Source organism: Tigriopus californicus, chromosome 9, assembly GCF_007210705.1.
Source record: "Tigriopus californicus strain San Diego chromosome 9, Tcal_SD_v2.1, whole genome shotgun sequence".
Taxonomy (NCBI): domain Eukaryota; kingdom Metazoa; phylum Arthropoda; class Copepoda; order Harpacticoida; family Harpacticidae; genus Tigriopus; species Tigriopus californicus.
In genome coordinates, this window is record NC_081448.1 from 519,761 (window position 1) to 535,254 (window position 15,494).

The following is a 15,494-nucleotide window of genomic DNA, read 5'->3' on the forward strand; positions in this document are numbered from 1 at the left end:
AGACCCTTCGATTTCGGAAGTTTGAGGAAAGCAATATTCGAATCAGTTACATTTTTGGCTCCGCTATAGTCTGTTTACTGTCTAGAGGTTTGAAAATGGCAATCTAGCCTTACAACCTAGCTTCACGTACCTCAAACTCTAGAAACTACACCACTAAGTGCTTGTTTTCCGCATATTTAATCAACGCTTTTCCCAACTATTTTGCCATTTGTCCCAGCATTTTAAGCCGCTATTTTGCCAAATTTAATCGACTGTTTTTTACAGCGTTAGTGATCATTGCAATACCGTGTCGGCAAAATTGAATCGATTTTGGTTCCATTCAAGCTGAGACAAGATCGACTCAAGCTTTTGCCTCAGCAGCTAAAATATCGAAAATCAGCATCAAGTCCCATCAATGCGTGCCATATGCCAACAATGCGTAGACACAATTTCTACGCTAAACCGAGCCCCTCGCCATTGGGCTGGCAAGGTCAATAACCAACAAAGCTGAGAACCTGACTTTCCCGGAGGTTCATGTCCAGGACTGGCCAAAAAGGGCAAAAAAATGGACAAAAAATGCGATCAAAAGTGCAACAAGAGCCAAAAGTGCGAAAAAATGCAAAACGTATGGATACTTCTAGTTCAGGTTACTCGTTTTAAACGAACTAGTGACTAAATGATGAAAGAACAGAGTGATATGTCAGGCTTAACCTCAAAATTATTACAAAAAAGGTGCCCAAACTTCATTCTGCTGAATGATTATAGCAGACTGTATTTCTCACTTAAAAGGCCAAAAGGATTAATATATGCTAGGTTACTAAAAAAAACTTTAATGTTGTTTGTGTTATGAACAAAAGCTCTTTGCATCATGGTAAGACATAAATGCATACGTAAGTCGTGCATCAGCTATGTTGGGCTTGCAATGAAGCCTCTCATAGCAGCGGAAATTAATCTTTTTTCACTAGACACTTTGATCATGTACTGAAAAATAAACTTGGAGCACTTTGTTTTTGAAAGCTGAGGAGACTTAATGTGGAATGATTGCGTTGTCAAAAAGGCAAGATAATCGTGCTATTTAGGAAAAAAAGTCATTTCAAACCAAAAAGCTAATTGTCATGAAATAGTTGAAAATATTTTACGTTGTAATTTTCAGTGTTTTATGTTTCCAAAAATCAGTGACGATTTTCTGAGCCAAAAAGGCGAGAAATTCAAAATGATACAAAATACCTGAAATAATCCAAACAAAATTGGAAAGCAAGAAGTGACAGATTTACCTACTCCTAGAACCGGTGGATGAAGAATCACTAACAAAGGTAATCTTCCCTGATCAAGATATAGATGTGGCAATCCAAGCCCTCAAGTGAAACTCGACGTCTGAACCTGACAAAATTAGCGCAACCTTCATGAAGCGAGCCTCTTCGTCACTTATTGGTCCCCTCAAGAGCATGTTCCAGACAAGTCTCAACCTCGGACATGTCACTCCCATATATAAAAGTGGATTGTATTTCAAAACAAGCAACTACCGCCTATTTCATTCACAAGTAACATTTGCAAGATGATGAAAACCACTAGTACACAACATCTGCAGGATCATTTTACAAAAGTTCAATCTTATTCCAAAAGAGTAGCAGGGATTCCTCCATGGGAGAAGTTGTTCCGCTGCCTAGAATTTTTTTTTTCGATAAAGCCACGGACTTCGTTGGCAAAAGAGCCACAGTAGAAGTAATTTGTTTCGCCTTCAAGAAGGCCTCCGATTTAGTACCCCAAGATAACCCTCTGAAAAACAGCATCATTTTAAGATCCGGATGAAACTTCATTAGTATATAACGGATTGGTTGTTATCCCGATGTCAGAGGGTTGTTCTTAACGAAGAATCATCTGGTTGGAGAAATGTTGGCAGTGGAGAGATCCAAGGCAGCATGTTGGGACCGATCCTGTTTCTTCTATATGCACAATATGTATCAGATCTCAGAGTGTATCGGTGAACCATCATTTATTAGCTCCTTTGCTGATGACACGAAACTTGGAAGGCAAACGCTCGACTAAAGCGGTGGACCTTTGCTTCAGAGTGACCTCAATCAATTTTCTATTTGGGCCCGGAATAACGATATGTGATTCAATGTTAACAAATGCAAGTTTGGAACTTCTACACAGAGTTGAGCAGAAGTCGGCCTGGCCTGCCTCTGTTATACAGAAAAGGAATGTAACGTCCGGGTTCAGGGTACCTGACAAGACCAAGACTATAAAGGTTATTACTACTATTGAATATTTTGCTTTGATAATGTCAATCATCGTTGGACTCTGTCAAATTTGGATCGCAGACTTTTTGACCACCGAATTAAGCACATTGATCCGTTTCAACAGTGCGATGCTTAAAGATATTGGGGAAAAATATTGGATCAACAGTTTCACTTCTGTTTTGTCATTGTCATGAATAGCCGGAACAAAAAATGCCCCAACACAGCAGGTTCTACAAACAAAGAATGAAGACGGGCCGCAAGGGACACCCTCCGACAGGCATCTTTGCATGCAAAACAAGTGTGATTGGCTCACTCCTTTACTTTAATGGGAGGTATTTGAAGTGTTTCAAGGTGGAACACTCAGGACGGTCCACGTTGCAACGGTCGTTAAACAAGTCAGACATAAAAGCTCTCCGCCGCAATCGAAAAATTCACATTCAGTCACACCATGAGTTCTGGTCAGGTCCTTCACATGAGTTCTTTCTTGATTTTGGTCTTCTTGGCCGGTTTGATTGACAAGTCAGCAAGCTATTTGATTTCTGATAATTCTCCAAAACCTGTTGCTGCTGCTGCAGCTGCTGTCACGGGGATTCAATGTTTTGTTGGTGGTGAGTGCCTCGACTCATTGATCGTAGATGTTACACCCACCAACACTTCCTCCATGTGTTTGCACCATTGCCAGGTAAGTGGGAAGAGAGGGGATATCATTTACCAATTTAGAGTGCTTATAACCATTCCATCCATAGCAAACCCGGGGCTGCGAATGGTTCACGTACTACAAGGACACAAAGTTGTGCGCTTCCCTCTCGGTGTGCTTGCGCCTTAACCAAACCATCTGCGGGGACAATTGCGTGAGTGGTGAGGACGAATGTCCCGAGTTCTATTGTGGCGTCAAGGGCAAGTGTCTGGGAGCATTGGAGGGCATGCGATTGGTAGAGACCGTGGATGAATGCAAGGCCAAATGCAATGCTGAGGCCCGATGCAAATGGCACTCATTTGACCCATCCACCAAGGTGTGCTCCATGACGGCCGATTGTCCAGCCTTGGATGCCAAGTGCGAAACTTGCATTGCTTCTGAGCGAGCTTGTGAGACTGGTCAGGTGTCCGTGCCACGGAACAACACCTTGATGGCTGTTCCTCAAAAATACGCAAAAGTTATTACTAAAAAATGAGGATTGCAACAAAAGCAACAATTTCTAGTTGAGGAACAATGATTGCTATCCAGCGATTGTACAATAGACCGTATACGTTACATATTATTACCGAAACATTTCCAGCACCATTTATCTTGTTGTTACTATTTTGTTACTCAATGCTGTAAGCCGTTATATTGTGGAATGAATAAATGACTCAAACTAGGCATGTTAAAGCAAAAATTTCAAATGGCAGACGCATTTTAACGGACCGTTAACATTATCTTTTTTTGCAGTGTATACATTATCTATCATTTAATAATTTGGTCGAAGTCTGGATTTCTATTACGCCCTAATAAAGGCATGTCTTATATCAAAAGTGAACAATATTTCATTCATTGCATTTTTGATGAATATATCTAGTAAAAAAGAAATGCTATGATCTAAGAAGGAGCATCTCTCTTAATTGTTGAACATTTTGTATTCTCCCTTTTAACTGACAAGACAGAAATTTGGCTTCATGTATCCCTAATCCAGTCATTGCTGGCCTTAGCTGAAATAGAACATATACTTTTGAAGGGACACTTGACCATACTTCATTGCTGATTGGAGCAATGAAAGTGTCCTGTGTTGTATTGTGGAACGCTGTGAAGCCTCCACGTATTTTGGGCCATAAACATTATCATCCATAAAAACTCGGAGGAGGGAAAAAATCTGAGACACATCTTGCCACCATGAGCTTCAGTCAATTTCTCCAAACGTTTGGCGTTCTACTTCTGATCTGCTTGGCTGGTTTGATTGACAGGTCAGCAGGCCAAATGTCTCTTAATAAATCTCCAGAACCTGTTGATGCTGCTGCAGCTGCTGTCACGGGGATTCAATGTTTTGTTGGTGGTGAGTGCCTCGACTCATTGATTGTAGATGTTACACCCACCAACACATCCTCCATGTGTTTGCACCATTGCCAGGTAAGTGGGAAGAGAGGGGATATCATTTACCAATTTAGAGTGCTTATAACCATTCCATCCATAGCAAACCCGGGGCTGCGAATGGTTCACGTACTACAAGGACACAAAGTTGTGCGCTTCCCTCTCGGTGTGCTTGCGCCTTAACCAAACCATCTGCGGGGACAATTGCGTGAGTGGCGAGGACGAATGTCCCGAGTTCTATTGTGGCGTCAAGGGCAAGTGTCTGGGAGCATTGGAGGGCATGCGATTGGTAGAGACCGTGGATGAATGCAAGGCCAAATGCAATGCTGAGGCCCGATGCAAATGGCACTCATTTGACCCATCCACCAAGGTGTGCTCCATGACAGCCGATTGTCCAGCCTTGGATGCCAAGTGCGAAACTTGCATTGCTTCTGAGCGAGCTTGTGAGACTGGTCAGGTGTCCGTGCCTCGGAACAACATCTTGAAGGCTGCTCCACAAGAAAATGCAGTCAATGGGACCAAAATGGCGAATGCCAAAACAAAGAATTACTATGAAGAAAAATAGGCCAACCTGTAGTGATCAACCTCTTTGATGAACTTCAAGTCGCAACTGACATGGTTACTGACCAAACATATCATAAATACATTATTGCCAAAGAAAACCTTCGCGTTATTGTTGTTACAAATTTTACTACTCAACCTCTGGCATTTTGCAGTGTTCTCGCTCTCCTATTTCATTATTTTCGCACCTTCATATTATACTTTCTGATGACTTACGGAATAATAAATGACCATTTGTAATCAATGTATGCTTTCACTTGTTCAGCTGCCCATGGGTTTTTTTCTATCATTTGGCAAGTACAGTAGGTATAAAAGCTACCCTGACCTCATTTGGAAATTATATATTTTCATTTTAAGTTCAAATTGTTAGAGAACTATTTTTTTGTCATTCTTGAATTGTTTTTTTCTTTAATTTCCTGCCAATGGGACAAATCGTAAATAATATGAGCCCCGCTCGAAGAATGTTACTCTTCTCCAAATTGAGTACGCTCATATACTCCCTTGTTTACTGTTTGAGTCTATATGAGAGCATGATATCATTCTTGGTCAAAACAAATCTTTTCGATCAAACCATCTTTTTGCAGTTGTAACAATAACCCATTTCAAGGACACATTTAGTCAAAAATGAAGGTGCTGAAGGAAAATGGTAAGGCGAGTACCAAAGTATTGAACTAAAGCAAGTTTCTCAAAATTTGTCCGTCACACATCTTAACCTTTTTCATTGAGATCACTTTATTTCGTACTTAAGACATCGCAACTAAGGATGGAATAATTTGTTGCTTAAAATCTGAATTCGGTATTTTTACCAACATTTTCAAGACAGTAATGTTATTTTCTATTCCTAAGTAAGATAGCAACGGGAATGCTCTTTGCCCTATTAGTTCTCAAAAGAAAGACTTGTAACTTTTTCAGCCAGTGCTCGGTATCGTGTTAACGCTGTTTATTCCTAAGGTTGTAATTCTAGTGTATTTCATGTTTTTGAAAAAAAAAATGACAAGCAACTGCTTTCGACACTCCACCGTTATATTTGTGGAATTCAGCGGTTTGTTTTATCGAACGGAGTTCAACATATTGCAATGCCATGTTGAGCGCTCATGATTTTTGAGCTCACAGATGCAAGGCGTGCCAAAGAATTCAAGTTGCATCCGCCATAGTCTCCCAGACAAATTTTCATTCGGGAAAAAGTTGGAACCCATTCATCGACCAAGTGAACCGCAATATGCCAAGTCTTCACTCTTACATTGAACCCAATCTAATTACAAATTCATTACTCGAGCCTCAAAGTTGGCCTCCTTTGACAAAGGACAAGGCGGTTGAATCGGGTGGTTTAGTCTGCCACATCTGCATATCCGCAGTTTTAGGCTGGCGAAGCTTGGCGCCAAGGCCAGCTCCACTCGGATTGTAACTTGACAAGGCTTTGGCTTGCTTGACCGGGGGGTGATCAGTCGATTCCATCAAATGCCGGTCAGAAGATAGGTGCTGAAAAGAGAGAGGTGAGCGGCAATTAAAGCTATTTTGAAAACTGGAGTCTACAAATCTGTTCCTCTCACTGAAACCACTTGTGGCACAGAGTTCAAAGTGAGATTGCACGTTTTGCATTTGAAGCCGACGTTGCTGTGTCCATTTTCGTGCGATACAATACAATTTGGTAGTGGAGGTCCGCACCCAGATGGAGAGAGTTGTTGCCTGGGATTGGCGGCCTTCTTGGCATGCTTGGAACCTGCAAAGAAAAATGTAAGGCAGATTGAACTTGTAATGTAAGGTCAAGGTGCGTTTGTCGTGAGTAGAAGAGGTAACAAAAATGAAGGCTCACCTTGTAAATGACTTTGCAGTTGTTCCGCCGAGTTCAGCTTTAACGAACACGTGGAACAAAATAAAAGGTCGTTGGATGAAGAAGACTGCTGCTCCAGAGGTTGTTGAGAAACAAGAACAGCTGAAAGGAAAAACATTGTTATAATGCTCCTCCAAAAATAATATGCGCTAGGTTTTTGAAAATGAAGCAATCCCACCAAATAATCAGCAATGTGCCTACCTTAAGTTTTATTCTAGTTAGTTGTTATAAAACAGCTCTTATCAGCTTGTTACAGTGGAATCGTATTGCTTTCTATATCCCTCTCTCTCGGACTTCAAATCGTAAAATCAAATAGAAAGCCGGTTAGATTTCATCTTGTGCTCAAATAGGGTGAAGCATTATCATGGGTGCACCATTTCATTGACAAAAAAGTACACGGGCTATTTCAAAATTAGGAACTATAATACTGCAAGAGCTAACTAACAAGATGTTGCTCGATGAATTCTTTTATAGATCTGCATCTTTTTAGGCTTGTGGGGACAAAATCCAAAAATCAACTTAAACATTCACGTTATTTTCCAGAAATAAGCCCATGGACGATATGCCCGACCAACTAACATTCTTTTATGAAAAAAACTGATTTGGATCCTGATTTCATAAAGTCTGTAGAAATCTGCATGATCCACCGTATCAAAGGCCTCGGCAAAATCAAGTTAGCCAATATCGGTTAACTCATGGCTCTCAAGTTTCTCCAAGACTTGTCTTTATTAATGAATGCTCAATCAGCTGGGTAACCGTGCTGAAATGGGCTCAAAACCCATGCTGACTAGGTGGAAGGACTTTGAGGACTTCAAGGAGCTCTACAAGCTTGGACTTCATGATCTTCTCAAACGCCGTTGTAATGTTTAAAGCTAGAAAATCGGCCTTTAGTTACTAGGGGAGCGACTAATCTCGCCCTTAAAAAATGAAACAACATGAGCTAACTTTGGTGAAGCGGGAAACTTGCCCTGATCCAAAATGCGACGCATCAAGTACAAGAAAACAGGAGCAAGAACCAGTGAGCATCTCATCAGAAACTGAGATGTCACACCATCAACACTGTCAGGAGAACTTGAAAGCCTCAAGTTCCTAATGGTCGCTAAAGCAACTTCATCTGTGATTACAAAATGGTCCAATTGCTCAATTTGACTAACCTCGCTAGTCTTAACAGACTCATAATAAGAGCAATGAGCCGTTTGCTTGTATTTTTTTTTATAGCTTAAGAGTTCACAGATTTTGGAACTGAAACCAAGAATGTCATTTGATGTAAGAATTATCATGCCTGAATGTATGAAAACAAGGCATAATAAGATATGGTCGAGAACAATAATAAATTACTTGATCTACCAACGAGTTGGTATTAGCCAGTCTAAGAGGCCTCTGGACGTACGTAGGGTTGGTCAGGGATTTTGGGCAAATACTGTTCCAAGCGAGTTTTGATGGAGGTGACAGGGCTAATTGTTGTGAAAGGTCGCATTAGCTCCGAAAGCAGAGGGTTGTATAGTCTGGGAGCACGATTTACTAAAAACCTTTTTTTCTCCTGACTTGCGTTGGGCCTCGACTATTTAAATCATCATTTCAACTACATGATATGTCTCTTCTCTCACTGTAGTTTTTGCACATATCTGGATTTGGACACAGATCGTGAATGCATTTCTTTTTTTTGGTTTGATTTGGTTTCTCACGGGCTTTTCTAACCGCTACAGGGAATGTAATCCCCAGTACTATTAGAATGAAAGGTTTCCAGGTATAAACGATGGGGTAACGTTCATATCTTCGCTCGATGGTGTAGATCCGACGACTTTAGTCAATCCCCATACGTAAGCACAATTGTCAAAAAGCAGCATCAAGTTTTCAAAGAAATATCCAAATACATTTTACATTTTTCTAGCTCAGAAAATCATGAGGAACATCTTTCATTTTTTGCTTTATAGAGTTTTAGCCTCCAGAAAAACTTTTGTGCCCAAAAGCATTATAAAAAGCCGAAGTTTTCAAAAACCAAATTATTCAAAACTTGGAGCACGCTTAGTGAGCCCTCTACATCGTCTATGGCTTCCCTATCGACCTCAAAAGGTCCTACAGAGTGTCTCTTTTTCCTTTCCGAGTTTGCATAAAGAAAAACAGCCTTTACGTAGATTCGACATGATTTCCTGAGCCAGGTAATCTGATAACTGAAAAAGAGCGAATAATTTACGTTTGGGCTAAGTTTTCAAACGCTGAACAAATTTGTTGAGAAAGTCCCTTTTACACATATATTTCTACGGTTCCAATGAGGCCTTCTTTGATCCTTAATTCAATACAAATTTTAACCAGCAAAAGTGGATATCTCAAAATTTGTTGTTTGTCTTTGAAGTTGCAGAAACGGATATTAAGATTATCATGCTTTAGATTAGGAAATCCATCAGGAACCAATGTTTACTGTACCAAGTCAAAACATTGTTCTGCTCTTTTACATGATGCAACAAGCCACGGAAGCGTATTCAATTGAACTATTCCTTTGATCCCGAACACCAAAATGAACCCCGAAAATCCATTTCAAAACGAACTCCAGCCACTCTCTCCTTCATGAAATTTCACAGTCATTCGAATTAGGCGACTAGAATATCTGGTTAATTTCAGCCTAAACTAGGCTGCGTAGAAGCCATTTCCATCTGGCAAATTCGTCTGAGACTCCTCTAGTTTGATATTTTGAAACAGGTTTAAATTCAATTTCAATTTCCCCCTTGCCAAAGAAGGGATTCCAAATCAAACACCTTCAACCTGACTGAAACGCTCAAGTTGAAATGTCAGACAACGGCGAAAAAAATATCCATTTTCAAGAACGCCACTTTACGACACTAACCTTGCGCTGTCGATCCCAAACCGTTACCGGGTGTGGCAGCCTTTCCTTTGGCCTTCTGTCTGGCCCTCAGCGCGATCTGGTGTAAAAGGGCGCGATCTCTGAGTTTTCGGATATGAATCTTCCCGGATAAGTGCGCACTTAGCAATTTGAAACTGTTTGTTCGAACGTGACAAAGTTGACAGAAAAGTGGATCGTCCTTGGAATGTTTCTCCATATTCTGAAAAACAACAACAACCACCACCATGACCTTTCAAAAGATTTTTAAAGCCTCTTTGAGCACGGTTCACCAAGCAGCCAAGAAGCCAATGCCACCGAACATTGGGGGTCAAAAAGTTGGTCCCATCTCTTCTTTTTAATACCAGATGCGAAGCGGCCAAGCCAACTTGAAAACTTTTCAACTTCAAAGCTTGGAACAACGAAAAGAAGATTGCCTTTTTGGGACTGGTTCAATGATTTGTTGGTGGCGGTGGTAAGTTATGTGTGTAGTAAACACTCCTGATGATGGTTTGTGCCAATCTACTCCAGCAAAGAGTTTCAGGAGGGACTCGTGTTTCTCGTTCATTCTCCTCAGAGGACATTTGGCAAAATGTAAAATTGACACGAGTAATTTTGGCGAAAGCTTGAGAAGAAACTCACACATGTTGAACGAAATGAAAGCGAGCTACGTTAAAAAAAGAAGGAGAAGTTGAACCCTCGTCCATCTTCCTTCTTTTTTGCTGAATTGAATGATTTCTTTCAAGTCAAAAACGGATCATCGCTCATTAGCAGGACTCCCCCCTGGCTTGCTTTATACGTCTAAAGCTTTAGTTTAACGTGACATGGTACATCCAGGCTTTTGGAGCGATTGATTTCCTTTTCATCGAGGTCCTGATTGCTCAATGGGATTGGCACATTGTGATATCACTTTTTGGTTGGTGCAAGTTGTTCGGGTTTGAATCACCGAACCAGTGAAGGGAGTCAAACAGAGCGTCTCAAAAGTGTTCGTGGGAAACCTCCATATTGAGTTTATGAGTTGATAATTGAGAATCGAGACTGAGAATGACTAATCGAGGCGTTTCAAGAGATCCAAGGAACACAATTGATCATTCAGATAGTCTTAGTCAAAGATGAGTCCCCCTGGGGGTCTGAAATTAGTGCTTGCATTCTTTTAGACTTGGAAGTGGGCAGTTCTTCCTCTATTCTAGGAAAATAGTTTTGAATTGGAAATTTTTGCACTTTAATCGTTTTTGGGTACAGCAACTAGATCTCCGACTCCAATACCACACTCACATCATGTGAGTATGATGGTGTCACCCTGTAAGATCGTTTTTTTTTAAATGGAAACGGATTGGATGGAAAAAGAGGAATGTGATGAGCAAAGTGTGCAAGATCAGCTTCAGGAAGGGAACGACCATTTTTCTGCAACGCTTGTTTAAGGCACCTTTCCACTTGAAGTGATGATGATCGACATTGTTGCGGCAAATCTTTCACTTTCACACCTGGGAATATTCTCACTCAGTCGACGACGACGACGACGACAAGAAGCACAAAAAATGACGCTGAAATGTGTACGTATAGACAATGACAGGAACGGCTTATTTATGGATCAACCGAGTCATTTTTCAGGCATCACTCTCGATTTCGATGCATTCATGTGCGTCGTCAGTGTTTACCGCTATCTTGGAAATTCATTGCTTTTTTCGAACGAGCTTCTGTGAGAGATGCAAATGTCCCTGTTGCATGGAGCTCGAGAATCATCTCGACCAAACGCCAATGAAAAGAAATCTTCTCATGTCTCGATCTCACTCTTCATCTTTCCCTCTTTATCTGTCCTCCTCCTCCTCCTCCTTTCCTCTAGCTCTTCCAAAGCTTGCTTGGTATGGACGATGGTCGACAGAAGGACCACGGACGGTGGATTGGCATCGCTTCAAATCCCCTCAGTCGCTCCGTAGACGTCAAACGGTGAACTTGAACAATATTGATTCCCTCTCCAAGAGCTTATACATACAACAGATTTTAGAAAAATCCCTGAGTGTCCAGTCGGTGGTTTGGGGCAGTTTCTCTTCCAATTTCCAAGGGGACTTGAATACGTGCGTGTGTGCGTGCCGACGTCACAGAGTGAGTGGGTAAATGAATTCGAATGCCATCCGACGATACCTTCAGCGGGGTTGAAGCTTGAAGAGCACCAATCGGCATCTTGAGTGTTTTCAATAACGGTGCTGTCTAAAGCACGCTCTGACGTCGAAGTGACAGTGTGTGGCTTTGGTACCTACGTTACGTGTGCACACAGGTAGTGAAATGAGGACACTTCTGAGTCTAGTGTTGCTTTTATCCGCCCAATGTCGAATGAGAGCGGAGAGCAAAATGCTCAAAGATTATATCACAGACGCCACCAAACAAAAAGAAGCCCAACAAAGGTTTCGCGAGACTTTCTCTTTCCTCAAAGACCACGAGATCAAGCTATTCAAGATCGAGGCCGTGGATTATCGGGATGGGAACTACACGGGTGAAGTGAACGACCAAAAGGAACGCCATGGTTGGGGCGAGATGTATTGGCGGAACGGCACCGTCTACGGACCCGGCAACATCTTCATCTACTCACATGGCGACCGATACGTGGGCCAATGGCTCAACAACAAACAAGATGGTAACTTTCTCAGTTTCCAGTTTCTGGCTCCATGTACTCGTATGGGATTTACCGTTATTAGGGGGATCAAAACCGCGGGCACAGAGGATGAATTGAGCTCTTAGCGGGCAGGATCTGTCGCATTCAGACTCTAACCTGAGATTCAAGATTGTCCTGAAGCCATCAAAGGGTTATTTTGACCGCGAACTTTCAGGCTTTGACGGTCTATTCAGACTGTAAGAGGAATCAGCCCACATTGACCTTCGTGTCTGAGGGCGATACGATGAATGATTCAAAAGCGATAAGAGGCAAGGAAAATATAAATCCCTCCTTTGACTCAAAAGGACGATGACTGACTCAAGCAATTGTCCCCACATGGTTGCTTGCATAGTAGTCTCTTCTCAGTCTCGAACGTAAATTAAGACACACAAGGGTTTTTCGTCTGCGTAACAAGCAACAGTACGCAAGACTTCTATAAACAAGAAAAGTTACTTCACCACAATTATTACTTACCCTTTGCATTGGTTGACTGATTCAGCGGTGGGACTGTTTACCTTTAGATTAAAGCGAATTTCCAATAAATTGCACCGGCAATGATGAGAAAGTTGCATTCACTGAGATGATAGATGGATAAAGAAATCGCTCTTTATCTGTATTTATCTCGTTTGGCCAATCTTAAGGAGGAGGAGGAGGAGGAGGAGGAGATGAAGAAATGTTAAGCTATCACTACAAACCGCAGAGCAACGAAGAGGGAAAAAGGAAAGATGGACCAAGAGTGATTAGTGGGATACTTGGAGGACGAACAAAAGCCCTGCACTATGCTTGTTGGTCTGAGAAGGCAGGGAGCGTCATGATATGAAAATGATTGAAGCAAAGGAAAGTTTCCTGATGCACAGAGAAAACACCCGCTCACACTGAGTGAAAGGCTTGAATGCAAAAAAAGTGAGGGTTTGCTTTGAATCATCGCTCGAAGTGCTTGGAAGTGATTTACAGAGTCGTAATCAAGACAAGTTCCGGTGTCAGCAAAAATCCTTTTTTTGAATTCTTTATTTGTCGGAGCAGGCGGCTTTTATTCGGGTCGTATTTTTGATCCTACCGTTTTTATGCCGTCTTTACAGCACGATCCTTTGACAATATCCCCGACTGGAGGCAAAATTATTTGGTCACGTTCAAACGATTTGTGCCCTCAATCCTCATTAATGAGGTTGCCTGGTTTCCGGAAAAAAACATCCCTCTTTGATACTGATTTTTCATTCTTTGTCCATCTCTTGCACCCAAAAGCCGTTCCTCTGGCCTGTTTAGGGGACAAGGGTGGAGGGCAGACCCCTCATTCAAGCTTTATACAGGGTTATGGTTCAAAGCAAAACTTCAAGACCTCATGTTGCATGTCACTAATCAATAAAGTGGCTGACACTGAGTTTGGAGTCATGAAATTCTGTTATCAGTGTTTTTTTAAACTTGATGTGGCGTGGAGAAATAATTTTAGCCCCCGTTCCCCGCATTCTAAATGATTCAGGCTCCCCATATTTTTGGTTGCTCAATAGGAAAGGGTGTCCAGAAAGCCTTTTGCCGCTTCAAAAGTGATGCAAAATCTTTTTGCAACTCGAAAACTCTCAAAAAAAATAGTTTAAACCATTTATCATTTTTCTTTTTATCTTAAAGCTATGATCATTAGCGCCAATTTTCATAATAATCCCGTTGAAGTATAAACCATTGAACACATTCACATCATCACCACTTAAAAAAGTATTTGCCACTCAATTCAATTTTTTCTGCGCTTAAAACAATTGCCTAATGCTTAAAACAATTCTACCAGGCTTAAATCACTTCCTTTCACCTTCTGAGAAAGCAAACTACAGAAAGCACAAGACTTATTCTCAAAAAAAAAAAAATAATAATAATAATGGCCCTCAATTCGACTACAAGTTAAACATTGGCGTCCTTGTAGCCAAAACTTGCTTCGAAACGACGACAGAAAACGAGAACTTCCAATAACATAAGAGCCATCACCTTTTGCCACGTATGGTAACTGTTGTACCCATGCCGAAGGGCACGTCCGTTTCAATGGCCTTCTCCAAATTTAAACCCGTCGATGCCAAAAAGGAAACTCATGTCTGAAAAATTTTTAGCTTTTATTTTGAGCATCTGCTGCGTCATTCTATTTTCTCCCCGAAACTATGCGACTGGTAACTCAAGTATTGACCTTTAAAGTCAAGTTCCTGTCCTTGGATATCATTACAATAAATAAGGAATGGCTTGAGCAATTTTGACAAACACTTTTGCGATTACTTTTAATCAATCCTCTTGCCACTGAAAAAACTTAGTTTTTACCCATTCCTCGTCGCACGCCATCTACACGTATCATATCATACACTGCAGTGAAATGGCCCTCGATCTCAAGATCAATTCAAAATGTACTGCCTTACTGACTGAAATAAATATATGATTACTAATTGAACTTAGTTATACATCGTTGAAACGTCTCGCTAGCTTGACTTGAAGCAGGATAAGGCCATTCGCCGTTAGGGGAATATCTTGTTACAACGAGAAATGGGTACACTCCACCACTTCTTTTCCATTTTAGGGATCGGAACTTTCTTCAGTCAAACCGGCGCCTATGTTGGTGACTGGAAAAGTGGTCTTCAACACGGCAATGGGACAGCTTTGTACAAGAACGGGAACAAATACGTTGGACAATTTCGCAACGGATTCAAGGACGGATTTGGCGTGTTCACCGTCGCCAACGGCGACCAATACTCCGGGTTCTTCAAGCAAGGCATCAAATTTGGCCATGGGATCGAGACTTTTCACAACGGCGAGAAGTACGTAGGCGAATACAAGAGTGGCATCCAGAATGGACAAGGCTCGTCTTTCTATTCGAGTGGTGGTATCAAATACAAAGGTGATTGGATCAACGGGATGCCTCATGGATTTGGTACCTTTTTCTTGCCCAATGGCATGCCTTTCAAGGGTGAATTCGAATTTGGCAAGCTCATGGGCAAGCCCAGTAGTGTTAGCCATTCCTCAGCGGATCTCTACTCGCAAAACACGGAAAAACCCTCCGATGTTCCAAGGTTTGACAGCCTCATTCTAGATCAATCCCCTCAACAGACCTTCTTGTTGCAACAACAACAATTTCAACAACAACCCTCCGGTTCGTTTTCGGCTAATACATACAACACATTTACAACGACGCAACCCTCGACCACGACAACCAGTGGAACCACTCGGCGAACTCCCGTGGGATTGGCCACCACCTTTAGCAACATCATCTCGGCATTTTGGCCATTTGGCTGAAATTGAGTGGTCTGTTTCTTTGCAAATGGCAAACCTTTTTGTGCAGCTACGTAAGTTTTAAGGAAAGATAATATACC

General features: G+C 41.6%; 4 protein-coding genes across 5 annotated transcripts; 3 read left to right on the top strand and 1 right to left on the bottom strand.

Moving 5' to 3' along the window:
• The first annotated feature begins 2,632 nt into the window (after positions 1-2,632).
• On the top strand, positions 2,633-3,579 carry LOC131887047 (uncharacterized). The gene is made up of 2 exons (XM_059235534.1): positions 2,633-2,901; positions 2,966-3,579. Exons 1-2 carry the CDS (start codon positions 2,668-2,670, stop codon positions 3,389-3,391), a joined length of 660 nt encoding a protein of 219 aa, XP_059091517.1. The 5' UTR covers positions 2,633-2,667; the 3' UTR covers positions 3,392-3,579.
• A 352-nt stretch (positions 3,580-3,931) lies between these two features.
• On the top strand, positions 3,932-5,054 carry LOC131887045 (uncharacterized). The gene is made up of 2 exons (XM_059235533.1): positions 3,932-4,320; positions 4,385-5,054. Exons 1-2 carry the CDS (start codon positions 4,087-4,089, stop codon positions 4,844-4,846), a joined length of 696 nt encoding a protein of 231 aa, XP_059091516.1. The 5' UTR covers positions 3,932-4,086; the 3' UTR covers positions 4,847-5,054.
• A 721-nt stretch (positions 5,055-5,775) lies between these two features.
• Positions 5,776-13,208, bottom strand: LOC131887184 (zinc finger protein 346-like). Of its 2 annotated transcripts, XM_059235721.1 has the most exons (5): positions 12,634-13,208; positions 9,516-9,732; positions 6,656-6,775; positions 6,393-6,562; positions 5,776-6,321 (listed from the first exon to the last, which is right to left on the bottom strand). In XM_059235721.1, exons 1-5 carry the CDS (start codon positions 12,640-12,642, stop codon positions 6,121-6,123), a joined length of 717 nt encoding a protein of 238 aa, XP_059091704.1. In that variant the 5' UTR covers positions 12,643-13,208; the 3' UTR covers positions 5,776-6,120. The 2 variants fall into 2 exon arrangements, with proteins under 2 accessions (XP_059091704.1, XP_059091703.1); XM_059235720.1 differs by lacking the exon at positions 12,634-13,208 and having other exon boundaries at positions 9,516-9,771.
• LOC131887183 (uncharacterized) lies at positions 10,829-15,494 on the top strand. Its single transcript, XM_059235719.1, has 2 exons — positions 10,829-12,141; positions 14,705-15,494. The coding sequence occupies exons 1-2, from the start codon at positions 11,793-11,795 to the stop codon at positions 15,415-15,417; spliced, it is 1,062 nt and encodes a 353-aa protein (XP_059091702.1). The 5' UTR covers positions 10,829-11,792; the 3' UTR covers positions 15,418-15,494.

Coding starts and splice junctions, on each gene's coding strand:
- LOC131887183 (XM_059235719.1), top strand. CDS start 11,793: ATGAGGACACTTCTGAGTCTAGTGTTGCTTTTATCCGCCCAATGTCGA. Junction 12,142..14,704: donor GCTCAACAACAAACAAGATG/GTAACTTTCTCA, acceptor TTTCCATTTTAG/GGATCGGAACTTTCTTCAGT.
- LOC131887184 (XM_059235720.1), bottom strand. CDS start 9,759: ATGGTGGTGGTTGTTGTTGTTTTTCAGAATATGGAGAAACATTCCAAG. Junction 6,776..9,515: donor TTTGGGATCGACAGCGCAAG/GTTAGTGTCGTA, acceptor TTTTCCTTTCAG/CTGTTCTTGTTTCTCAACAA. Junction 6,563..6,655: donor ACTGCAAAGTCATTTACAAG/GTGAGCCTTCAT, acceptor TTTTCTTTGCAG/GTTCCAAGCATGCCAAGAAG.
- LOC131887047 (XM_059235534.1), top strand. CDS start 2,668: ATGAGTTCTGGTCAGGTCCTTCACATGAGTTCTTTCTTGATTTTGGTC. Junction 2,902..2,965: donor TGTGTTTGCACCATTGCCAG/GTAAGTGGGAAG, acceptor TTCCATCCATAG/CAAACCCGGGGCTGCGAATG.
- LOC131887045 (XM_059235533.1), top strand. CDS start 4,087: ATGAGCTTCAGTCAATTTCTCCAAACGTTTGGCGTTCTACTTCTGATC. Junction 4,321..4,384: donor TGTGTTTGCACCATTGCCAG/GTAAGTGGGAAG, acceptor TTCCATCCATAG/CAAACCCGGGGCTGCGAATG.